At 41.5% G+C, this 26,341-nt stretch overlaps 1 protein-coding gene across 1 annotated transcript; it reads right to left on the reverse strand.

Annotated features, from left to right (window-relative positions):
* Positions 1-736: 736 nt before the first annotated feature.
* Positions 737-25,830, reverse strand: pyroxd1 (pyridine nucleotide-disulphide oxidoreductase domain 1). The gene is made up of 13 exons (XM_060903036.1): positions 25,583-25,830; positions 25,156-25,274; positions 24,973-25,053; positions 19,687-19,806; positions 19,302-19,430; positions 14,635-14,708; positions 14,041-14,222; positions 13,721-13,791; positions 13,507-13,609; positions 11,906-12,018; positions 8,429-8,551; positions 7,974-8,111; positions 737-1,194 (listed from the first exon to the last, which is right to left on the reverse strand). The coding sequence occupies exons 2-13, from the start codon at positions 25,237-25,239 to the stop codon at positions 946-948; spliced, it is 1,467 nt and encodes a 488-aa protein (XP_060759019.1). The 5' UTR covers positions 25,240-25,274; positions 25,583-25,830; the 3' UTR covers positions 737-945.
* Between the last annotated feature and the right edge of the window lie 511 nt (positions 25,831-26,341).

Consider the following 26,341-nt stretch of genomic DNA (forward strand, 5'->3'; position numbering starts at 1 on the left):
TGTGTGATCCCAGCGCATATCACTTACTACTTGCAAGTGGAAGGATGGCAAGCCTAAAGACAATCATAACTACACAATGGGCAGTATTTGCAGTATTTTCATACTTTTATACTCTTTAATGAAAGGTGATACAAGGCGGAAGTCCGCGCCGTTTTTCAGCAGTCGCGTCACATGACCAACGCCAGCGAATCAGGAAGGTGGATGTCACAGTGACGTTGTCCAATGAGACGCCAGCTAAAGCTCAGCACAGCGTATCCGCGTATTCTCAATGTTTACACAGCACCGGATCAGACACGATCTAGATTGACTACGTGGACCCTGGCGGATTCCCGTTTCTCGGGGTTTCCAGGCGGTTTAATGTAAACGGACAGTGCATCCGCGAAGAAAACGAGACAGATATGGTCTAATGTAAACGTAGCCTAAATTGACCATAGGTGTGAATGGTGGTCTGTGTTAGCCCTGTGATGACCTGGCAACTTGTCCAGGGTGTACCCCACCTTTCGCCCGTAGTCAGCTGGGATAGGCTCCAGCTTGCCTGCGACCCTGTAGAACAGGATAAAGCGGCTAGAGATAATGAGATGAGAGACAACTGAGCTCACTCTGTCTACTACATATGCTTTGTGAGTAAAGGAAAAGGTCAGAGTTGAGCAAGTGTGGCCCACTTGGGGATGGAGCTTATTTCCAAGAAGAAAAAGAGAGACAGACAGACACCAGGAATGAAGAAACTAGTCAAGTCTATTGCAATACTGGCAATAAAGTTACCTTTATTTAAAAAAAAACAAAAAAAAAAAAACACTTTAAAGAACCCACATACAGCTAATTTCAAATAGTGTTGCACTTACATTGGTAGAGGTGCATTATCCCTGTTTTATAAATGTTACAACTTCAACTTTATATGCACCTGCACAATCCCTAATCCTAATGCAGAATCCTCAGCATCTTAATTCAGTCAAAGTAGTCCTCAATATCAATGTCAGGGTTAAGCAACTCCTCCCCATATGAGGACAGATCCATCTGGTTGAGGATGAGGTTCTCAAAGGTCTCTTCCAAGTCAGTGTCTCCGATAAGGACAGCCCCCACCATGCGCCCTCGACTCAACACCACCTTCACATATTCCAGGCCTTTAGTGCAGCGCACCAGCAGTTCATGATCCGAGCCCAGGCCCTGAGCATTAAACTTGCCCAGCAGCACCACCTATAGGACACACAATACATAAGTTCCACACACACAAAACGTCAATGTGCAAAAATCCTATAATTCTTACTAAATAGATATGAAATAGACAATAGAAGGTGAGAAATGACAGGAAGACTGGGGAAGCTGGACAGTGATATGAGAGAGAGAGAGAGAGAGAGAGAGAGAGACATAATGGAAGTGAGGAAAGGACTGTCGGAGAAAGAACATCTGTGAAGGTTAGTCATAGTAAACCGTAGGTGCTAAAAGGCGGCAACTGGACTTGCTTGAAATTCTTGATGTTTCACCCCTCATCTGAAAGGCTTCTTCAATTCTGTCTGACTAGTGGGGAGTTCCACGTATTTATCCTCTAGTGGACCAAAAGCAACCCTCAGGAGAGTCGCCGAGTCATCCTGTAGGTGTAGGTCACTGGGGGCCGGGTGTGAATGGTGTTCGCAGCCTAGAGAGTCGTTGTCGGAGGTGGTCTGAGACACCACTCATCAGCCACCTACAATGCAGTCCTTGGCACACTTCCCAGACAGCTGAATACACACTAAGGCTACATCCACACGGCAACGATATATATTTTAAATATCGCATCCACGTGGGCAACGGATCAGTAAAATTTCAGGTCCATATGGCAACGCAATGCTTGCTGAAAACGATGCAATACACATGCCATACCACTACATGCGCTGTAAGACGGTCCCATTGGAGACACCAGAACAATAGAAGTAGACGCATGCACATAAACCCCTTCTTCTGTAGCATTAGCCACACAAAGTTTTGATTATTAATCAGTAGCGTAAAACGAAAGATGCGGAAAGAGGAATGAATGGGGGTAGATGGAAGCCGGTACGCCAACATTCTGATATCCTCCAGAATTCTTTAATGGTCCGGAATAAATTGAATGCTACACGTTGATGGATTACTTTGTTCTTCTACGCCCTTTTTGAGGAATGTATTGTCGGACTTAAACCAACATCTGAAGAGGTGAGATCGGTCCTTTTTTTTTCCTATGTTTGCTGGCGGGATTGTTTTTGGAAAGCGCACGGGCGGTGCGCGGTTTGGTACTGCTTCCGCAGTGTTTGGACTAAAGACTCTGCCCTAAGGGCTATTCTCTCTCTCACTTTGCACCATTACACAAAAAATATTCATAGTGAAAATATTTTGTAAGCGCGTTTCATGAACTAAGTTACAGGATTTGTTGACAACTCGCATCAAGTTCATTACACTTCTACCCGGCGTGAAGCACTGACAGTCATGTGGTTGTGACGTCATCGTAAGCAAATCCGTTCTACTCATCCAGACGACTTCGCAACGGCGCCGTTACCAGATTTTTTCACTCTGGAACCTGTTCTCAAAAGATTTCGTTTTGGGGCACCCAAAACGCCAGTGCCGTGTGGACGCCAGGCTGAAACGATAAACAATTTTATCAGATTCACCTGAATCTGTTGCCGTGTGGACAGGGCCTAAAACTCCGCTGACTTCAATGACTCACAGGATGACCGAGAGAACCAACGACCCACAGATCACTCTAACGACTCCCCAGGCTGCTAACACCGTTCACACCCGGCCCCCAGTGACCTACACCTACAGGACAACCCAGGTGACCTTAATGACTCTCCTGAGGGTTGCTTTTGATCCACTAAATACCTGGAACTCCCCACTAGTCAGACAGAACTGAAGAAGCCTTTTGGATGAGAGGTGAAACATCAAGAATTTCAAGCAAGTCCAGTTGCCTTCTTTTAGCACCTTTGGAGAAAGAGAACCTTTGCCGTGTCCATAAGCGGAGAGCAGCAGTATGGGAGACACTTATTTGAGCTAATTGAAGCATAAAAATACAACAGTATTAAAAGCATTTATGTATGAGGTGGGGATTATGGTATCCATCCTGACAAGTAAAATTCGAGCTGAAAGAAATCACTATGCATTGTGGCACTTTAGTCCAGACACAGTGTTTATCCTGTTGGATAGTTTATCATGGTGTTTTGTTTGACTGTACGAGTTACAACCCCAAATCATAAAGTTGGGATGTGATGGAAAGTGCAAATAAAAAAAAAAAAAAAAGCAGTTATTTCTAAATTTTCTCTGACTTGCATTTCATTGCAGACAGTAGGAACCCAAGATTTTTCATGTTTTATCTGGTCAACTTCATCTCATTTGTTAATATACAGTGGTGCTTGAAAGTTTGTGAACCCTTTAGAATTTGTTTCTGCATAAATATGACCTAAAACATCATCAGATTTTCACATAAGTCCTAAAAGTAGATAAAGAGAACCCAGTTAAACAAATGAGACAAAAATATTATACCTGGTCATTTATTTATTGAGGAAAATGATCCAATATTACATATCTGTGAGTGGCAAAAGTATGTGAACCTCTAGGATTAGCAGTTCATTTGAAGGTGAAATTAGAGTCAGGTGTTTTCAATCAGTGAGATGACAATCAGGAGTGAGTGGGCACCCTGTTTTATTTAAAGAACAGGGATCTATTAAAGTCTGAGCTTCACAACACATGTTTGTGGAAGTGTATCATGGCACGAGCAAAGGAGATTTCTGAGAACCTCAGAAAAAGCGTTGTTGATGCTCCTCAGGCTGGAAAAGGTTACAAAACCATCTCTAAAGAGTTTGGACTCCACCAATCCACAGTCAGACAGATTGTGTACAAATGGAGGAAATTCAAGACCATTGTTACCCTCCCCAGGAGTGGTTGACCAACAAAGATCACTCCAAGAGCAAGGCGTGTAATAGTTGGCAAGGTCACAAAGGACCCCAGGGTAACTTCTAAGCAACTGAAGACCTCTCTCACATTGGCTAATGTTAATGTTCATGAGTCCATCATCAGGAGAACACTGAACAACAATGGTGTGCATGGCAGAGTTGCAAGGAGAAAGCCGCTGCTCTCCAAAAAGAACATTGCTGCTCATCTGCAGTTTGCAATAGATCACGTGGACAAGCCAGAAGGCTGTTGGAAAAATGTTTTGTGGACGGATGAGACCAAAATAGAACTTTTTGGTTTAAATGATAAGCATTATGTTTGGAGAAAGGAAAACACTGCATTCCAGCAGAAGAACCTTATCCCATCTGTGAAACATGGTCGTGGTAGTATTATGGTTTGGGCCTGTTTTACTGCATCTGGGCCAGGACAGCTTGCCATCATTGATGGAACAATGAATTCTGAATTATACCAGCAAATTCTAAAGGAAAATGTCAGGACATCGGTCCATGAACTGAATCTCAAGAGAAGGTGGGTCATGCAGCAAGACAACGACCCTAAGCACACAAGTCGTTCTACCAAAGAACAGTTAAAGAAGAATAAAGTGAATGTTTTGGAATGGCCAAGTCAAAGTCCTGACCTTAATCCAATGGAAATGTTGTGGAAGGACCTGAAGCGAGCAATTCATGTGAGGAAACCCACCAACATCCCAGAGTTGAAGCTGTTCTGTATGGAGGAATGGGCTAAAATTCCTCCAAGCCGGTATGCAGGACTGATCAACAGTTACCGCAAACGTTTAGTTGCAGTTATTGCTGCACAAGGGGGTCACACCAGATACTGAAAGCAAAGGTTCACATACTTTTGCCACTCACAGATATGTAATATTGGATCATTTTCCTCAATAAATTAAATGACCAAGTATAATATTTTTGTCTCATTTGTTTAACTGGGTTCTCTTTATTTACTTTTAGGACTTGTGTGAAAATCTGATGTTTTAGGTCATATTTATGCAGAAATATAGAAAATTCTAAAGGGTTCACAAATTTTCAAGCACCACTGTACATCCATTTCTGCGTTTCAGGCCTTCAGACATTCCAAAACCAAGTTGGAACGGAGGCAATTTAGGGGTAGAAATGAGGTAAAACAATTAAAAACAAAATATTTCTCAAAGAAAGATATGAAAGGATTTGGATATTTCACCCTCTTTGGTATAGATCATTAAACGATTCAAGGAATCTCAGTGTGTAAAAGGCAAGGGCACAAGCCTAAGTTGAACACCTGTGATCTCTGATCCCTCAGACACCACTGCATCAAGAACTGTCATTCAGCTACAGCAGACAAAACCACATGGGCTCAGGATTACTTTGGCAAACGTTTGCAAAGCACTACAATACAGAGTTGCATGCACAAATGCCAGTTCAAATTTTACTGTGCAAAAAAGGAAGCCTTATGTTAAGTGTCCAGAAACACCATTGACTTCTCTAGTCTTGGAGATATCTGGGATGGACCAGCACGCAGCAGAAACAATTTGTGGTCAGACAAATCAGTATGCCAGGTCTTTTTTATAAGAAATGGATGCTGTGTGCTCTAGACCAAAGACAAAAAGGACTATCCAGGTTGCTACTAGCAGCAAGTCCAAAAATCAGGGTTTGTCATGGTATGGGGTTGTGTCAGTGCCCTTAGCAAAGGTAACTTGCACTTCTGTGATGGAGCATTAATGCAGAAAAGTACATTGAGAGTTTGGAGCAACATATGCTGCCTTCATGACGACATCTTTTCCAGGGAGATTTCAACAAGACAATGTAAAACCATATTCTGCTCACATTACAAAGGCAGGGCTGTGGAAGAGGTGGGTGTCCCCCCCTCTGTCCCCAACAGAGAATGTGTGGTGAATTTTGAAATGAAAAATATGACAACAACCCTGTACTACTGCACAGTTTAAGACCTGTTTGCAGGAAGAACAGGACAAAATAACACCTGAAATGCTTTATCACTTGGTGTTTTCAATTCCTAAACATCTTTTCAGTCTTGTGAGAAGGAATGGCAACATTAGAGAGTGGTAAATGCTTTACCGTCCCAACTTTTTTGAAAGGTTTTGCAAGAATCAGGGATGAGAATGAAAAATATTTAAAAAGTCTGAAAAAACCAGGGCGGGGCCCATGGGTCCCAGGGGGGCAGGGCCCAGGGGCTAATGATTTTTGGCTATTTATTTATTTACTTTCTTATTAGACAGGGAGATTATTATTAGACAGGGAGATTATTAGACAGGGATATTATTATTAGACAGGGATATTATTATTAGACAGGGAGATAATTATTAGACAGGGAGATTCTTTTGTGTAATCTGAGTTGAAGTGGGTTTTGTACTTTGTTTTTTTTGGGGCGGGCGCGCGCGTGCCGTCTCTGCCATGCCGATCCTGTAGGCTGCGCTGACTCAGCTGAAAACTCCGATCCTCGAGAAAAGAGATAAAAGCCCGCCCACACTGAAAGCTGATTGGCTTATTTTGCTGAGTAACCCAATCAGGATGCTCTTTGTCTGGCATGCGCTACATGAACAAGCACACAGTCTCCCTCGCGCGCGCACATTCTAAAGGCCTCTGCATGCTCTTGCGACAAGGCTTTCGCAGATAGCTTTTCGCAGACAGTTGTAATTTATTGTTGAGCGGGGAGTAATAGGCGTGCGCGATGTTATTCACCGGCACAATGCAAGGGGGCGCGAAGTCGCTAGGAGTAGTTGGTGGGTGTGGTTAGTGGAGTGTTTATCCTCCGGTTACTTATAATGACTAGAACTTTTTTTTTTATACTGACTATTACTGGAGTCGTATAGATGTCCGTACTTCCTCAATCAACCGCTCTTCATGCTGCTCCATCTTCGCTCGTGTTTTTAAAAATGCCGGTCGTGAAAACAAACCAAACTGGGAAAGTAGGGAAGCGGAAGTGCGTGTACAGCGGATGTAGAGTGGACCAATCAGAGCCCTCTTGTCTGCGGCGCTGTCTGCGAGGCTTCTGCGGTGGTCACAATTTTTGGGAGGTGCGCGCAGAGCGTCTGCGAAGGTGGGGGGGCTACGCAGACACTGTGACGCTATCTGCGAGGACTGGATTGTCAGTATAAATTGGCCTTCAGATGCGTGATGCAGACCTTAATGTTGCGCGCGCACGCTCAAAAACGATCATTTTGGTCTGAAAAAGTCGGAAATCCGCCGATCGGCGGAAAATTCTCATCCCTGAAGAATCAAAAGGTTTTGGGGGGGGGTTCTAAAGTTCATGAGGTAAAGCAATGTGCTGCTGTGTGTTGTTCTGAGTGCAATAGAGAAGTTCTTTGGTAACAGTGACATTCACAGTAAAATGTGTTAACTTTTTTTTTTTTTAGTTGCAATACTCAAGATAATGGTGTTAAATAAAAATTCACACTGTATGGGGTCTTTTGACTTTTTAAAAAAAAAAGGAAAAAAAAAAAAGCATAGCCAATTTTTCTCTGTTTAACCCTGAACACAAACTCTTATGATGAAAGAAAAGTCAGTAATGGAATTACGTCAGAAAAAAAAAACAAAACAAAACCCTGAACTTTCATTTCTTAAAATTCAAACCAAGATTTCTCTGAAGTGACACTGCTATAATTGGGGTGATGATTTTCAGTACATTTTGCCTTGAATTCCATACTTTAGCAAAATCAGTGAGCTGATAAGGCAATTTTAATAATTTCCTAATTTTGGCCTCTCTGCTGAAGAATTTCCTAATACAGGGCAAAGATTATTCACAAATCATTATGTTCAGCTTTAATTTCAACTTCAACAGACCAGCCTGACATTTTCTGATTTTTGGGTTGTAGAATTGTCCACCGACAAGTCGCACAACACCAGAAAAAGTGTTGAGGCCCAAGCATGGTAGGCATGGAGTGTCATACAGAGCACTTGACTAAGAAATATGGAGTAAAACAGTGAGTGTGAAACCTGAGAGAGGTGTAATGTGACCAAGACAGCAAGAGAGACAGGGAGGCCAAAAAAAAAAAAAAAAAACCCACCACCACACATACACACACGCACCACTTCACAACCCAGAACAGAATAAGGAGTACTAATCACCTTGTAGTTAAAGAACTTGGTGATGTGTGAAAAGAGCTCGAAGCAGAAGTCCAGCTCGATGGCCTCCTCCAGGACGTGGGCTGCTATGCAGCGCGCAGCGTAGAAGCCCATCTGACGTGCCTGAGTCCACAATCGCATCTGCCACATGGGGGCACAACAGTACATAAGACCCAGTGTCCCCAAACAGCCTTTGGTATAGAAATAGAACAATAATGTGCTTGCGATTTGACTTTTCTGGCCAGTACATAGGATTTGGATATGATAGAGGATCTGTATTTATTCAGGCAAGGCCTGCCTGAGATATTAAAAAGAGCAATATTGTTCAAAATAGTTGTGTTTTTGTACTAATATTCCAAACTACTGAGAGAACCTCCCATAGAAAAACACAATGGGAAGAATGAAATATAGGAATTAAATTTGTAGGTGAATGGATGAACTGAAATGAATGAACAAACCTGCTGCCAAAGGGGACTAGGCTCCCAGCCTGCACTGCACACATCTCCAGCTGCATACACATCTGGTTCAGACGTCCGCATGTGCTCATCTACCCTTAGGCCACAATCCTCTGCTAGCTTAAACTGCATTTAACAACAATAATAAAATTAACACTGACAATTCATTTAAGTTTACCAAAAAAAAAAAGTATAAAGAAAAATAATTTTTAAAAATGACAATATTGAAAATAAAGGCAGGTCTGTTGGAGGCACTTAGAGGGAGCTGTGGTTTCAGCAGTGCGCAGGTCAGTCATCCATCTACATACTGTGTAACTATAGATCATAAATGTGGCAACCATCTTTTCTTAGTTTTCTGACAGGATGATATAATTGAATTATAACTGCTTTAAAAGGATGCTGCTGTTTTTGACAGCATTGTGAATGTCCTACAGCACAGACCAAATGTATATTTTAAGTCCTTTAAAAAGTGTTAAAAGAAAAACAATCATCCATTCTAGCTTATTAACCACTATGCACTTTTAGGGCCCGTTTACACGAGGACGCTGTCGGGTAAAAACGACTAAATATTTTATCGGAAGTGCCTTTCGTCTACACGGGGATGGCGTTTCCGAGGCTGAAAAACGGAAAAAATTGAAAACACCTTCCAGAGTGGATAAGTTAAAAACAGCCCCCGTTGCATATCCGTCTAAACTACCCAATACGCGAAACTCTGCTCGGATCTGCTCATGTCGGGTACGCGTTTACGTCATACATATGTCATATACTGTACATGCCAGCCCGGGAAGTAAGACAGTAAGAGCATGTCTGATTACATCGATCCAACGGACCTTCAAGCTGCTCTGGCAGCTTTAATAAACGTCCAGGAGTCCTTCGAACATCTATACCGAATCTGCACATATACCGTTAATGAACAGAGGCGGGTATAGTATGCTCTTACTTTTTTACTTACTTTCTTACTTACCATAGCCAGAGTAGTCAAAGTTTTTGCGGCGCAGATCAGACAAGACGGAAGATGTCACGCATGCGTGCAGACATAGCGGAGGTCTTTCACAGCACCACCTAGCCGCCTGGCATGCACATCCAATTGAATTCCACACATTTATGCGTCACCGTATAGACGCAGATTTCCTCCTTGAAAACGGTCGTGTAGACGCGGAAAAAAGTGAGAACGAAAACGGACTTTTGCGTTTTTGTTTCAGACCGTCCCCGTGTAAAGTGGGCCTTATATCAGATGTTTTTAACCCACACATGTACATACACACATGGACAAATTTGTTGGCATCCTTTCACGAAAAAAGTACCACCCACAATTTTCTCTGAAATACCGTATTTTCTGGACTATAAGCCGCTACTTTTTTCCTAGGTTTTGAACCATGCGGCTTATACAAAGGTGCGGCTATTCTGTGGATTTTTCTTCCACCGCTAGGGGCGCTCTAACCGGAAGTAGAATCAAAAATAAGAGATGAAAAATCAATGCAAAGAAGAATTAGCAGATCTTTAGCAGACAGAACACGCACGACAAATTACTAACTGGTAATTATTTTCAAATCCAGCGAAGATGATTAAAGTGACTTGTGGTTTCAAACACAGGAGAAATGAAGGTAAATAAATACCGGTTATTTTCTCTTGGTTCTGTTCCGTTTTAATCAGCAAAGTTGCTGCCGTGTTAAAAGGCACTGTTCGGAAAGAATCTGTTCAGGTACATACATGTACATTTACAGTACAAAATCGTTCTGTACATGCAGTAAATATCTCATTTTTCAACATAGATATCTGCGGCTTATAGCCCGGTGCGGCTTGTATATCTTTTTTTTTTATTTTTTATTTTTTTTTAAAATAGAGCGGATGCGGCTTATATACAGGTGCGCTCTATAGTCTAGAAAATACGGTACCTTGAAACTGACAAAATTGGCATCCATTGTTGTTTATTCCATATTTAATAAAAACAGACTGATTTTTGATTCAACAGAATATTCTAAATAATAAAAAGTCATGGATAAAGATGATGGGACCCTTAATCGAATATTTTGTTGCACAACCTGTAGAGAATCACTGCAAAAAAGTGCTCTCTCTAGCTCTCAATGCAACTTCTCCATCTGCCAACAGGTAGTTTCTTCCTGAGTAAACTGCTCCAGCTGTCTCAGGTTTGAAGGGCGTCATCTCCACACTGCTCTTCAGCTCTTTCCAGAGATGTTCGATAGGATTCAGATCAGGGCTCATTAGAAAGGCATTTCAGAATAGTCCAGTGTTTTGTTCTTCACCATTCTTGGGTGCTTTTAGCTGTGCGTTTTGGGTCTTTATCCTGTTGGAGGACCCATGACATACGACTGAGACAGAGCTTTCAGACACTAGGTGGTACATTTCACTCCAGAATGAATGCCTTGATAGCCTTGAGAGTTCATTGTGCCCTGTACAGATTCAAGGCACTCCATGCCAGATGCAGCAAAGCAGCCCCAAATCATAACCAAGCCTCCTCTGTTTTACACAGTGGGTTCTCATTTGGTGTTCTTTTCTTTGAAAGCTTCATTTTTTCCCTTCTGTGGACATAAAGCTAATGTGACTTGCCAGTAAGCCTCAATTTTGTCTCATCTGTCCAAAGGGCATGCTCCCAGAAGCATTGTGGATTGTCAATATGCATTTTAGTAAATTCCAGTCTGGCTTTTTTGAGTTTATCTTTCAACACCGGAGTCCTCCTGGGTCTTCTTCCATTGAGCCCGCGGTCACTCAAAAAGTGACGCATTGTGCAATCAGACATTGATTTACCTTGACCCTGGAGTTCAACTTTTATCTCTTTGGAAGTTGTCCTTGGCTGTTTGTCTACCATTGGCACAATCCTTCTGTTCAGTCTGTGGTCAGTGTTCCTCTTGTGGCCACATGCAGGAAGGTTGACTACAGTCCCATGGAACTTAAACTTCTCGATAAATATTTGCAGCTGTAGTCACAGGAACATCCAGCTGCTTGGAGATAGTCTTATAGCCTTTAACATGATTGTCTATAATTTTCTTTCTGATCTCCTCAAATAGCTCTGTCCTTTTTGCTTTCCATGTTTAATGTGGTGCACATGACGATACCAAATGGCAGAGTGATGACTAGTCTCCATTTAAATAAACTGAATGACTGATTACAAGATTGAACATGGGTGACGCTAATTAAAGAAAACAGTTAGTTTGAAATATCACTATAATCCAATTATTTATAAAATCTTTTCTAGGGGTACCAATAAATCTGTCCTGGCCATATTAGAATGTCTGTCAAATAAGCAATAATTTCTCTCTTCACACTTTTTTTCTTTTTGCTTTACTCTGACATACCAAAGGCATGCAAGTATACATGAGAAAACTGCTTTTAATTTCATTACTCTTCAGGACGAACATTGCATTGTTTCAATGAACTGTAAGGGTACCAACAAATTTGTCCACATTTGTATATATGGAACCAGAAAATTACACCAGCTAATTAAGGTGCTTTAGTACTTACATTGTTACCTTGAAGAAAAGGTTTGCTATTTGGCACCACACCTGTAGCACTGACTATGAAGTCACAGCCATATACCTTCCCATTAGTTAGCTGTGCATACTCTGGCCACACCCCTAAGGGAAAAAGAGAGGTCAAAGATCATAGGTCTGTGCTTGCCAATAACTGTACAATCTGCAGATGTCTGTATCCCTTACAGAAAAAACACATGAATTTCCCATGTATTTCATATGTTACCACATGTGGTAACATGTGGAATACATGGTATCAGATTTTGTAACGTGTTACCATGTAGAGCACATGTGGAAAACATGTTACCATATGTGTAAAACATTCCCACATGTGATTCACATAAAACTGGGCCAAAACCACATTTCCCATGTGCAAATAACATGTTTCCCATGTGCAAAACACATTATCCACATATTTCACATGTGAGAAATCACATGTGAAGTTCATGTGGTTTTTCTGTAAGGGATAGTTTAGCTCACAGATTTGAAAAAAAAAAAAAAAAGTATTTCCAGAGTGATGCCAAGAATCTGAAAATGCACAATAATGCTGTATACATACAGGACACTTTTTCTGATGGAATAAAACATGTATTCTGTTCCCTTTTAGCAGATTTCATTCATTTGGTTTGATAGCATGCAATATTGTTAGCATATCACTCATCCTACACATATTACACCCCACTACTCAATGGAGAATGAGCCTGCAATATTGTTACAATATTGCACATGGTGTTATCTTGACAATGTCGCACATTGGAGCGCAAATATCCAATGAGAAAGTTTTCGGCTGTGCATGTGCACAATCATTTGTGTTCGCCGGGAAAGAGAAAGACATATTGAACACCTGAAAGACTACCAAAACTTCATTAGATATTCTTCATGCATATTTACAAGAGAAAAACACATCAACGGACATCGAAAAACTGGAAAAGAGACACGTCAGGGAGATAAAACTTCTGTGCTAGTGAGTGACCGACAATTTGTGAACAACCATGGCCGCCAGGTTTGCTTCATTAAAGACGGAAGATTTTGAGAGAATTTTGGCTGCCAGGTCGCTCCGTTGTGTGTCGCTGTTGATTTTAAAAGTAACTAAGTAAATTACATAGTGAAGTGAAAACTTAACCCTGAGTGAAAAATACTGGGGCAAGTGTGCATGGAAGAAGAGTCTGGAGACAGAAATTGTAGTTTCTCGGTCGTTAGCCTGTGCTACTTGCTCTCGATAGCATTGGCTTGACCGCTTTATTAGCGTTCACCAACACTACTGATGAATGCTACACCGACTGGAAGATGACTTCACTGCTGTGCTAATGGCGCCAAGTTACGGGTAAGATAGCATTGGCCTTCGAGAATATGGATAAGAAGAGTGTGTGTATAATAATAATAATAGCTGGAGTTGAGTGGTATATCAGATATATTCCATTCAGCTAGCATGATATTGAACTCGTCTTCAACTCTTTCAGTATCACGCTAGCTGAATGGAATATCTCTGATATTCCACTCAACACCAGCCAATATTAATCTGCATATTTCCATATCTCCCTTGTATTTTACTGGATCACCAAGATAAATACGATAATACTCCAACAACATTACCTAAATCACTGTTCTGTGTATAGAGTGGTGATTGCATGAAGTCTTGCTGGGAGTGGATTGCTTCAAGCTCACACTCATACTCTACATGCACGTTGTGTGAAACCTGGGAATAAAAAGGAAGACATGAAGTTGTTCTTGGTACTTGATAAAATATACTGTTGTTTCTCTATACAAGTTCACACACACACACACACACACACACGCACACACGCACCTCCTCTGCTCCTCTTAGACTGATGTCTTGGTGCCAGTCTGGACCTAAGGCACTACCAAGATCTGGTGAACCTGGTGGGAAACCACACACATGAGCATAGTACATGATCCTAAATGCTTTAAAACACTTGCAAGAACAGGAGTTATAAATAATTCAGTCACAAAATGTAATCTCCCAACACCGCCCCCCACCCCGCAATTCTTCATTCAATTATCGCCAACTGCTGATTTCAACATATCCTCAAAATACGCACACGACAGCCAAGCACTACTGACTCAGACTGACTGCTCACGTGTGATATAACCTACACTTTAGTGTACCTGCTTTAGGTTTTGCGGCTCTGTCGGTGGTGTAGCGTGCTCTTTTGCAGGGCAGTGTTTTCTCAGACTTCCCCACCTCCAGTGAGGGGATGAGGAACTGAGCAGCTCCAGCATCAAAGAACGTATTCCCTATGGCCTTGTCCTTTATCACCCAGATCACCTCACAGCCCTCCACTTCATAGCTACAGACACAAACACAGGGGTGGCAGATGTACTAACAAATTCAACCACAAGAGCGCACACTGGTGCTCTTCTACACCCATTTTAACCTCAGGTTTCTTGTTTAGCAGATTATTTGAATGATGCGTTCGTTTAAAAAAAAAAAAAGACAGAACACGACACAGAACTGAGAAACACTGGACAAGACTACTAGGATTTGTAACATTAATTTCAGTGCAAATGATTAAAGATATAAACAAACCTTCTGTACATGCATTATGCAATAAGCACAGCATAACACTTTTGTAGCCACCATGGTAGGCAGCACATACTAATCTATGTTTAAAAAAAAAAATGCACATTATCAAACAATTATCATGAGCTTACATTATTGAAGCAGTTTAACATTTCTAGCATCTTAAAACAGGAACTTACACCAATTCCAAAGCAATTCCTCCATTCCCAATGACCATCATGCGCTTGGCTTTGGAAAGCTGCTTCTGAAAATCCTGCAAAAAGAAAATAAGGTAAGCATTACAGAAGAAAAGATGGAAGCGAGCATTGTTCTCAAACAAAGGACATCCACAGACTGACCGCTGAGTGACGGGACATTGAACAATACTGAAGACATCTAAACAATGAAAGCGCATGGAACATGCATGAAATTATGTGGGGAACAAAGAAGAATTTTTAAAAAGACAAAAAATGTTTCACATTTTAGATTCTTCAAAGTAGCCAGCGTTGACCTTGATGACGCTTTGCACACTATTGGCGTCATCTTAACCAGCTTCATGAGGTCGTCACCTGGAATGCTTTTTAATTAATAGGTGCCTCGTCAAAAGTTAATGAGTGCAATTTCTTGCCGCCTTAATGCATTTGAGATCAAACAGTAAACAATACAGTAAATAGCCCTATTCCACAACTGTAGTAATCCATATTACGTCAAGAACCGCTCAACTAAGTAAAGACAAATGGCAGTAGTCATGACTAAGACATGAAGTGTTTAATGCATAAAAATAAAGAAAAAAACATTGAATTGCGTTCAAACTTTTGATTAATAGTGTTATATACACATACAGTGGTGCTTGAAAGTTTGTGAACCGTTTAGAATTTTCTATATTTCTGCATAAATATGACCTTAAACATCATCAGATTTTCACACAAGTCCTAAAAGTAGATAAAAAGAACCCAGTTAAACAAATGAGACAAAAATATTATACTTGGTCATTTATTTATTGAGGAAAATGTTCCAAATATTACATATCTGTGAGTGGCAAATGTATGCGAGCCTTTGCTTTCAGTATCTGGTGTGACCCCCTTGTGCAGCAATAACTGCAACTAAACGTTTCCAGTAACCGTTGATCAGTCCTGCACACCGGCCTGGAGGAATTTTAGCCCATTCCTCCGTACAGAACAGCTTCAACTCTGGGATGTTGGTGGGTTTACTCACATGAACCATTCGCTTCAGGTCGTTCCATAACATTTCGATTGGATTAAGGTCAAGGTCATGTTTTGGCCATTCCAAAACATTAACTTTATTCTTCCTTAACCATTCTTTGGTCAAACGACTTGTGTGCTGAGGGTCGTTGTCTTGCTGCATGACCAACCTTCTCTTGAGATTCAGTTCATGGACAGATGTCCTGACATTTTCTTTTAGAATTCGCTGGTACAATTCAGAATTCATTGTTCCATCAATGATGGCAAGCCATCCTGGCCCAGATGCAGCAAAACAGGCCCAAACCATGATACTACCACCACCATGTTTCACAGATATAATAAGGTTCTTATGCTGGAATGCAGGGTTTTTCTTTCTCCAAACAAAACGCTTCTCATTTAAACCAAAAAAGTTCTATTTTGGTCTCATCCGTCCACAAAACATTTTTCCAATAGCCTTCTGGCTTGTCCACGTGATCTTTAGCAAACTGCAGATGAGCAGCAGTGTTCTTTTTGGAGAGCAGTGGCTTTCTCCTTGCAACGCTGCCATGCACACCATTGTTGTTCAGTATTCTCCTGACGGTGGACTCATGAACATTAGCCAATGTGAGAGAGGCCTTCAATTGCTTAGAAGTTACCCTGTGGTTCTTTGTGACCTTGCTGACAATTGAGGTATTTCACCTGACGTCACAGGGTCACGTGACACCCCGGTGTCCGCCATTTTGAACGTCAAGCTACATACTAACGCTGCAGACAGAGAGGGAGAACCACCTTGAAAAAAAAACGTGTTACAGACACCTAGAATAGACTAATTTGTCAGTAAGCACTCTATAAATAACCATGGTGTTTGCTTGTTGTGCTGTGGGCTGCCACAACAGACAGGGACAGCGTGCAGGACGCTCCTTTTACCGGTTTCAAGTGATGGGAATTTCGGCTCTTTTTCGGGAGCCGGCTCTTTTGGCTCTTCTTACTATAAGGAGCCGGCTCTTTTGGCTCCTGAGATTTTATTTTTGATTTAATTGCTGCAATTAACTAGTTAATTAATTACATTATTATTTATATTTTATCAGTAGGATGTTTTCCATTTTATTTTTTAGTTTTTGTAGCCATTGTAAAGCTTTGTAAAGTATAGCAGTGTAACAATGTTCTAGCTATAGAAATAAAACTTACCAATTAATAAATTATTTTCTCACAAACAATGCAAAACTGTGTTATATTACCAATATAAAATACACAGCTGATTTTCCCCTCCTCAGGTGCCTCACAGACTCCTCTCCCCTGCGCTCCACAGCTTTAAGCATTACACCAATTTTCGTATTTTCGCAGCTGTGAATGACATCAACCCCCCCAACCAAAAAAAGTAGGCGTACACCATGCTACTTTTTTTCCTTTGAATGGTAATAGACAACACAAAGACGCAATCGGACAGCAACTTTTTTTTGTGAAAGTCTCTCTCTCTCTGAGGCACCTAAGGACAAAAAACTAATTCGGCTCCCCAACTCGGCTGCCACCGAAGAGCCGGCTCCCGTCGTTCACTTCAAAGAGCCAGCTCTTTGAACCGGCTCGTTCGCGACCGACACATCACTACCGGTTTCCTACTCACCCGGACAAGAGGGCCAAATGGATTGCAGCTGTGAAGAGACAGGATTGGGAGCCAACAGAGTACTCCAGACTTTGCAGTGATCATTTCATTTCAGGTTAGTTTATCAGTTAACGCAATTTTGATAAAATATATAGCAAAAAGTAAATGGGTCAGTGTTTGTTAACCCATCTGAGCAGTGAAACAAGGCAGTGTTAATTTGTCTAGGGTTGCATGTAGCAGGTATCAGACATAAAACGCAATAACAGAGGCTAGAAAGAAACGGGACACAGAAATAAACAGGGCTCCATACCAAGGCTGGGTACAGTGTTTGTGATAAAAGACAGATCCAATTTAACACGAATCACAGCTTACTTTCTTGTTAAAATGTGCAAAGGTCTCCACCATCTCATACCGCCTTGCACTGAAGGACTTAAGCGTGCCGTCCAAAATGGCTTCGTCACGTGACTTGGTCACGTGGGTGAAATACCTCAATTACATGCCTTGCTCTTGGAGTGATCCTTGTTGGTTGACCACTCCTGGGGAGGGTAACGATGGTCTTGAATTTCCTCCATTTGTACACAATCTGTCTGACTGTGGATTGGTGGAGTCCAAATTCTTTAGAGGTGGTTTTGTAACCTTTTCCAGCCTCATCAACAACGCTTTTTCTGAGGTCCTCAGAAATCTCCTTTGTTCGTGTCATGATACACTTCCACAAACATGTGTTGTGAAGATCAGACTTTAATAGATCCCTGTTCTTTAAATAAAACAGGGTGCCCACTCACACCTGATTGTCATCCCATTGATTGAAAACACCTGACTCTAATTTCACCTTCAAATGAACTGCTAATCCTCGAGGTTCACATACTTTTGCCACTCACAGATATGTAATATTGGATGATTTTCCTCAATAAATAAATGACCAAGTATAATATGTTTGTCTCATTTCTTTAACTGGGTTCGCTTTATCTACTTTTAGGATTTGTGTGAAAATCTGATGTTTTAGGTCATATTTATGCAGAAATATAGAAAATTCTAAAGGGCTCACAAACTTTCAAGCACCACTGTGTGTGTAATATTATATAGGGGCGGCACGGTGGTGTAGTGGTTAGCGCTGTCGCCTCACAGCAAGAAGGTCCGGGTTCGAGCCCCGTGGCCGGCGAGGGCCTTTCTGTGCGGAGTTTGCATGTTCTCCCCGTGTCCGCGTGGGTTTCCTCCGGGTGCTCCGGTTTCCCCCAAAGACATGCAGGTTAGGTTAACTGGTGACTCTAAATTGACCGTAGGTGTGAGTGTGAATGGTTGTCTGTGTCTATGTGTCAGCCCTGTGATGACCTGGCGACTTGTCCAGGGTGTACCCCGCCTTTCGCCCATAGTCAGCTGGGATAGGCTCCAGCTTGCCTGCGACCCTGTAGAAGGATAAAGCGGCTAGAGATAATGAGATGATATATATATATATATCTGACCAACCAGAATTGAGAATTCAACAGTGCTGCAGTATATTTAGCAAATTATTAAAGTAATTAAGAAATTTACTAAATAAAATTGAAAAAAAAAAAAGAGGAACAATTCTGCACTGTGTACATCCATCCATTATCCATAGCCGCTTATCCTGTACAGGGTCGCAGGCAAGTTGGAGCCTATCCCAGCTGACTACGGGCGAGAGGTGGGGTACACCCTGGACAAGTCGCCAGGTCATCGCAGGGCTGACACATAGACACAGACAACCATTCACACTCACATTCACACCTACGGTCAATTTAGAGTCACCAGTTAACCTAACCTGCATGTCTTTGGACTGTGGGGGGAAACCAGAGCACCCAGAGGAAACCTACCCGGACACGGGGAGAACATGCAAACTCCACACAGAAAGGCCCTCGTCGGCCGCTGGGCTCAAACCCAGAACCTTCTTGGTGTGAGGCGACAGCGCTAAACACTACACCACCGTGCTGTACATGTACGTATACAAGGATGGAAAAAATTAATAGCCCACTTTCACCATTAAAAGTGGTTTCTTAATTTTTTTTCCATAGCTGTAAGTGTTGACAATCATTAGGTCAATGATTCAATGATTTTAATAGCCTGTCAGTACCTGGGCACTGTCTGTGTCCCGTATGCCCAGCACATGAGGGTTCTTCTCAGTGATGAGTTTCGGCCTGGCACCGGTGCACACACACAGCTTCTCATAATGGAGGTTTTGTCCATCCTCAGTTTGCAGCACCTACGTGCAAGAACTCATTAACATTACTAACAAGGTAAAGTGCTTTGGATATTCTCATCTCATCATCTCTAGCCGCTTTATCCTGTTCGACAGGGTCGCAGGCAAGCTGGAGCCTATCCCAGCTGACTACGGGCGAAGCTTTGGATATTAAATAAATAAATAAAGTAAAACCTATCCACAGCAGCCGAGATATTTTATTTATTTATACACACACACACACACCTCACAAACACACATATGCAATAATTTGACTCACATGCTGTTTTGCATGGAGGACTCTGACTGCTGAGTGAATAATCTTCAGATTAGGATACTTCTCCTCCAAGATGCTGGATGGCTGTTCTTCCACATCAAAGTCCTCCAAAGTCTTGGAAACCTTCAGGAAAGATGTTTTACATCCTTATTATGCACATTCAGTGTTTCTCTGAGGAGAGGTTTGTGTATGGATCCCGAGTATACAAGTAATGCTCTACATACAGTTAAGGTGTTTACCATAATTATTGGTACCCCTTGTAAAGATCAGTAAAATGGGTTTTTGGGGGGGGGGGGGGGGGGGGAATCCACCTTTTGGTGAAGTAGCTTCATCTCACACTGAAAAAAAAGACAAAAATCCAAACTTGAAATGAAATAAATTCATTGGGGGAGCTCATGTAAAGAAGAATAGTCTCAGATGCCCTGCTCTGCATCTCCAACCTTATAAAATGCTAGAGGAGAGTCTCAGTGCTGTTTTACTGGCAAAGGGAGGTTGTACGAAGTATTAAATGCAGGAGTGCCACTAAAAGTGGCACGTGTTTTTGGTGAAAATAATTATTTCTTTATGAGGGATTTGTTTTTCCCCTAAATAGATTTATTTCAGGGCGGCAAGGTGGTGTAGTGGTTAGCGCTGTCGCCTCACAGCAAGAAGGTCCGGGTTCGAGCCCCGTGGCCGGCGAGGGCCTTTCTGTGCGGAGTTTGCCTGTTCTCCCCGTGGGTTTCCTCCGGGTGTTCCGGTTTCCCCCACAGTCCAAAGACTTGCAGGTTAGGTTAACTGGTGACTCTAAATTGAGCGTAGGTGTGAATGTGAATGGTTGTCTGTGTCTATGTGTCAGCCCTGTGATGACCTGGCGACTTGTCCAGGGTGTACCCCGCCTTTCACCCGTAGTCAGCTGGGATAGGCTCCAGCTTGCCTGCGACCCTGTAGAACAGGATAAAGCGGCTAGAGATAATGAGATGAGAAATTTATTTCAATTCAAGGTAGGATTTAACCTCATTTTCAGTGTGAGATGAAACAACTTCACCAGAAGGTGTATTTTTTATCTTTACAAGGGGTGCCAATAATTGTGGAGGGAACTGTTAATTACTGACTTTGTTTATTATTGATTATAATGGATCACATATTATAAACATGATAAAGGCCAATCTGCCTTTTAGATGTGCATCATCTGGTAATATTTGATACACTAAAATGACAGAAGACTAAAATTGATAGATGTCAGATTTAGTAGTTACACAAAGGTTTTTTTTTTTTGCACCATAGCTTTACTGTAATGTGCGCTTCATTATTCAGTCAGTCATTTTTAAAAATATTTACGGTCATGGGTGAGAGGTTTTTTTTTTAATGCCATGTCAGCACCTGAGAGGCATCTCACGGCAAAAACATTTTTAGCAGATATTACAATTACTTTATAAATAAGTAATCAAAACAAATAAAATTCCATAAAATATTTAAAAAATAAAACAAATGAATAAAATCACTAAATGAGGTGCTTTGAAAACACTTTTGGTGGTGGCACCTTCTTAAAAACATCATCCAAGGCATTTTGCGAGTAAAAAAAAAAAAAGTTCTCTTGTGCCATTTAGCGCAGGGCAACAAAGTCTAAAATATACTTGCAGTTAATTTCATTTCAGTTTTAAACATAAAGCACTCAGGCATAGCGTTTTTGATCAAGCATTTATTTTACTCCCCAATGGAAAGTGTAGCCCATAATCAACATATGAACCTGAATGAAGCTTTAATTTTTTGGACAAAATCCCACCAACAGTTGCTGAATGACACGAACAAATAGATAAAGCTTATTGATCAGTTATTGTTAGACATTTTTAAATCACTGAAAATATATCTGCCATGTCCAACGGTGATATGTAATACGCTGCATGGTCAATCCGAGGTGTCAGTTGCACCATATGTTTCAACCGTCCTAATGTCATTAGTATTAGTTCACTTACTGTACAAAACCTGGGTTTAAAACTTTGACTCAGTTTGAAGTAACAGATTCATTTTGCTTAAATAGTTCTTTACCGTCCATGTGAATGAGAGTTACCATCACCAGTAACGTATTGAGGTTTCACCTTAAAACTAATGGCTGATTATTCCATTGTTATACAAAAATGCACAGTACTATTATTAGTTATTTGGGACTTACAGTGAAACTAAGAGGAAAGCTATGCATGTCACATGAATTTGAAGAGTTGAGGTTGACATGAAGTTAATTCCAGCTTGGTTTTTCACAGTGGCGTAGTGGTTAGTGCTGTCGCGTCACAGCAAGAAAGGTCCGGGTTCAAACCTCAAGGCTGACGAGGGCCTTTCTGTGTAGAGTTTGCATGTTCTCCCAGTGTCTGCATGGGCTTCCCCCCACAGTTAGGTTAAAGTGCATATCCTGGACCAGTTTTGTTTTTTTAATATGAAAGTATGTCTCTTTACACACTCATCCAGAAGGGTAATTTTGCACAAGGCCATGTCGACAGCAGAAAAAAATAAAATAAAAACGCATCTGGAAAAATCCCAAGGGAGTCTGGAGCCAGATTCGTGACGTTACCTGCAGAAGCGCCAGCAGGCTGCACGAGCTTTGCACGGTTTCAGTGCACAGCCTGTGTAGACCAAGCGCTCCCATTTCTCTCTCATTGTCCGGTCTTTTGGAAAACGATGAGTACTAATCTCAAGATTGGTGTTGCTACACCCTCCTACGATACATCTGTTAACCATTTTAATAATTATGCGATAACATTGAAGAAATTTGCAGAAAACCACCAGGTCGTTTTCTCATAAACAAACCAGCGCTGACGTAGGATTCAGAGGGAGACGTCCCACACACGACATCACGAAAATCAATGTTTGCCAGGAAATCCAAATACCAAGTTTTTTCAGAGGCGGACCAATTCACCTCAAATGGCTTGATTTCAACTGAATTTTTCTGGTTTTGCTCAAGGTAAAAAAAATTGCACAAAATGCAAAATGTGACAGATATTTGACCAAAGTTTAATATAAAATAGGAGAATTACATTGATCTTGCTCCTGAATTTACCTGTGATATGCACTTTAACTGGCTACTCTAAACTGTCCATAGGTGTGGATGGTCGGGAGGATAAAACCTCAATAGAGGATGTGCAGTCACGTGACCCGCACGTGTGTACTCCGCCCACTCCGCCATATTGGATGGCATCAGGATTGTTTACCTTGCGCGAGCGTAATGGATCCAGGCAGTAATCCCCAAGAAAATTCGGAAAATACCCCATCTACATCGCGCGATTACTTGTCTAAGTTTGTTCAGCATCTTGAAGGTGACGTGAGGCAGCGTTACGTGGAAAAGTGTTCCAGGTTGGGGATTGCAGATCCGTACAACTTGCTGCAATCCTTGTTCAGGGAAATTCGGAGCTGCGGTGCCGGCGATTTGCCCGACCTGGCCTACCACGACATTTACAATTTTCTCGTTAATCGTGAATCGTGTTACACTGGCAAAGCCCTCAAAGCTTACAAGAGCCTGGAAGCTTATAAATATTTTGTTGCGGGATGGGCATCCCAGCTATACCTCTGGAAGGTCCCGAAGAAGAATGTCTACTTGATAACCTCACAGGTAAGTGGCATTAAGACGTTTATCATAAAGAGACTATGCAGGACGTTTTATCTTAAGAATGTTCGTAATCTAAACTCAGTTCCAGATAATGACAGGGTTGTAAATATGTATGTTTTTGTCTGAAAAACAGTAACTCAGAAAGCTGCGCACGTTTGCGCGGAAGCTGCGCAAATGTGCGCAGCTCTCTGATTAACTGCCTTCTCATACTAATACTTCCTATTTTTCATGGACTGTAACAGCATTTGCTTATTTAGTAATTTTAATACAGAATTTACTCTGACAAAATTATGCAGACACTCGAACGCCCCCCCCCCAAAAAAAAGAAAAAAATCGGATCTGCGCGATTCAGCCGTGAAAAAGGCGCATCCGCCGTTTGCATCCCTGTTTAAACTCATAGGTAAACCGACTTTAACCGGCTAATGAGGCTCGGTGGTCGGTCAAGATTTTTTTTTAGTTTTCGCCATCCCTACTATGCCTTTCACAGGCATATATGAGCCAAAAAGATAAAACATTGTCATAGACTAGGCCAGGGTAGTAGGGCTAGGCATAGCCATTTTAAACGTTAGAGACTGTCTAGTTTCTAAGTATGCAGTTATCATTCAATCCGAAAAGTTAACTTAACAGATGTACTAGGAGTATTGAATTAGAAGATTACACCTACCTGATATGAAGTGTTCACTACAAATTCGGCTGGTAGAACTGGGGTTCCAGTTTTCTCTTCGCACAGTGGACACCCATTTTGCGCGTCTCTCCGCGTCTGCGGGGAATCTATAAAATGACAGGCCCTCCTTTTGGCCCTGTCTATTCTCATCTCATCTCATTATCTCTAGCCGCTTTATCCTTCTACAGGGTCGCAGGCAAGCTGGAGCCTATCCCAGCTGACTATGGGCGAAAGGCGGGGTACACCCTGGACAAGTCGCCAGGTCATCACAGGGCTGACACATAGACACAGACAACCATTCACACTCACATTCACACCTACGGTCAATTTAGAGTCACCAGTTAACCTAACCTGCATGTCTTTGGACTGTGGGGGAAACCGGAACACCCGGAGGAAACCCACGCGGAGAACATGCAAACTCCGCACAGAAAGGCCCTCGCCGGCCCCGGGGCTCGAACCCAGGACCTTCTTGCTGTGAGGCGACAGCGCTAACCACTACACCACTGTGCCGCCGCCCTGTCTATTGGTACAACCAAATGCTGAACAAGATATAACCATTCTCGAAAGATCTACTCCCACATACTTGATAATTAGAACGGGTTCATCTAAGTTCTATGCGCGACCTTGCCGTCCAAAATGGCGGATAAAAACATATCACGTGACGTCACGTGCACGCTCTCTATAATACTCCAGTAGGAAGCAACAGAAAACCACTACTGTAATTCTTCCCTAGAGACTCTGACAGCTGGTAAAAGCTGTCAGAGTGGCCACGTCACTGCACAGATATGCCAAGAGAGACGTTGTAATCAGTGAAGGATGACCTGCATTGTGTGACGTGTATCTTGGTTGCTTATGGAAATAAATGTACCTGCAGGGTTACCCCTGACTTGTGAAAAATATCCTCCACCTTTTTCTTATGATAAAGATGACAAATACATTCGTCACTGTGACGAGGGCTAGCAATTTTCTCTTTGTCACTGGTGGATTATATTCGTCAATGATGAGCACCAGCGGGAACCCTGTACTTTTCATTCTGATTCTGAAAACAGACCTGTCTTAAATTAGTCACAGTCTTCACCAGTGGAGCAGCAGTCAGAAGAGCAACTTCCTCCTTAGGAAACTGGAAGGCCAGCTGGAGAGGGGAAAAAAGGAGAACACATGAGGCATCGCTGGATGGAAATAAACACAGAGCATAAACAACAGCTCACTGCAAAGCCACAGCCGATAAATGTACCTGTTCTGCACAAGTGACCCCTGAAATTCCTCCTCCTACGACCACAAATCTGAAGTGTTTCTCTGCCTGGGAGCTTCCTGCCATAGCACTCAACTCCACCTACACACACACCATATAACCTTCCAGCCAAAACATGTTCTTCATCAGAAACTGACTTCTGTTTTGTGTTTATGTCCCCAAATACAAGCTCATACTTCAGAATGCCCATGTTATTATAACTAATGGCTTAAAAATAAACCTGTTTATAATAATCTACTTCATTCACTTAAACACGATTATTTGCATTTTACAAAAATATGTATGTATATAAACTACACACGCACAACTACTTATGTTTTCTGTTCAATATATAAATATTAAAACTGAAATCCGTGTCCTAGTCTTACATCTTTGTTACTTTTCTTTAATACAGCTTGAACAAACTTACTTTTTTGTGTTCACCGAGCTGTGTGATGAATAAAGGCACTTATTGACCATCACAGAGCGCATGCGTTAAACCCTGACTACAGTGAGAGCTGAAGAATGAGATTAAAACCCCAAACAGCTCGGACACGGGGTGTAAAAGCTGCTACCTTATACCCTATTTAGTGCACTTATATATGCGGGAGTCATTGAGACCGAAACAGGAATATCACTCTCCGCATTTCCTAAACAGCCATGAGTTCCGGCTCTTTACATCAGCTCACTACGGCAGCCGACGAGGCTCAAGAAGTGAACGATGCATTTTTAAATTGAGTTTTGAACTGCAAACTTTTTTTTTTACGATTTTAAAATAGTATGTACAGAAAACAGCCCATAGCATATTAGCTATACATTTTTTAATTATTAATATAAACATAAATATAGCATCATAGAATATATGTCTGTGTGTGTGTGTGTGTGTGTATATATATATATATATATATATATATATATATATATATATATATATATATACACACACACATACATACATACATACATACACATAGACATATATATTATAATAGACATAGCATATTAGCTATACATTTTTAAAATAAAATTATTAATATAAACATAAATATAGCATAATAGAATATATGTCTGTGTGTGTGTGTGTGTGTGTGTGTGTGTGTACACACACGAGCATATATTATATTATATATTATAACAGACATAGCATATTAGCTATACATTTTTAAAATAAAATTATTAATATAAACAT

Source organism: Neoarius graeffei, chromosome 21, assembly GCF_027579695.1.
Source record: "Neoarius graeffei isolate fNeoGra1 chromosome 21, fNeoGra1.pri, whole genome shotgun sequence".
NCBI classification, from domain to species: domain Eukaryota; kingdom Metazoa; phylum Chordata; class Actinopteri; order Siluriformes; family Ariidae; genus Neoarius; species Neoarius graeffei.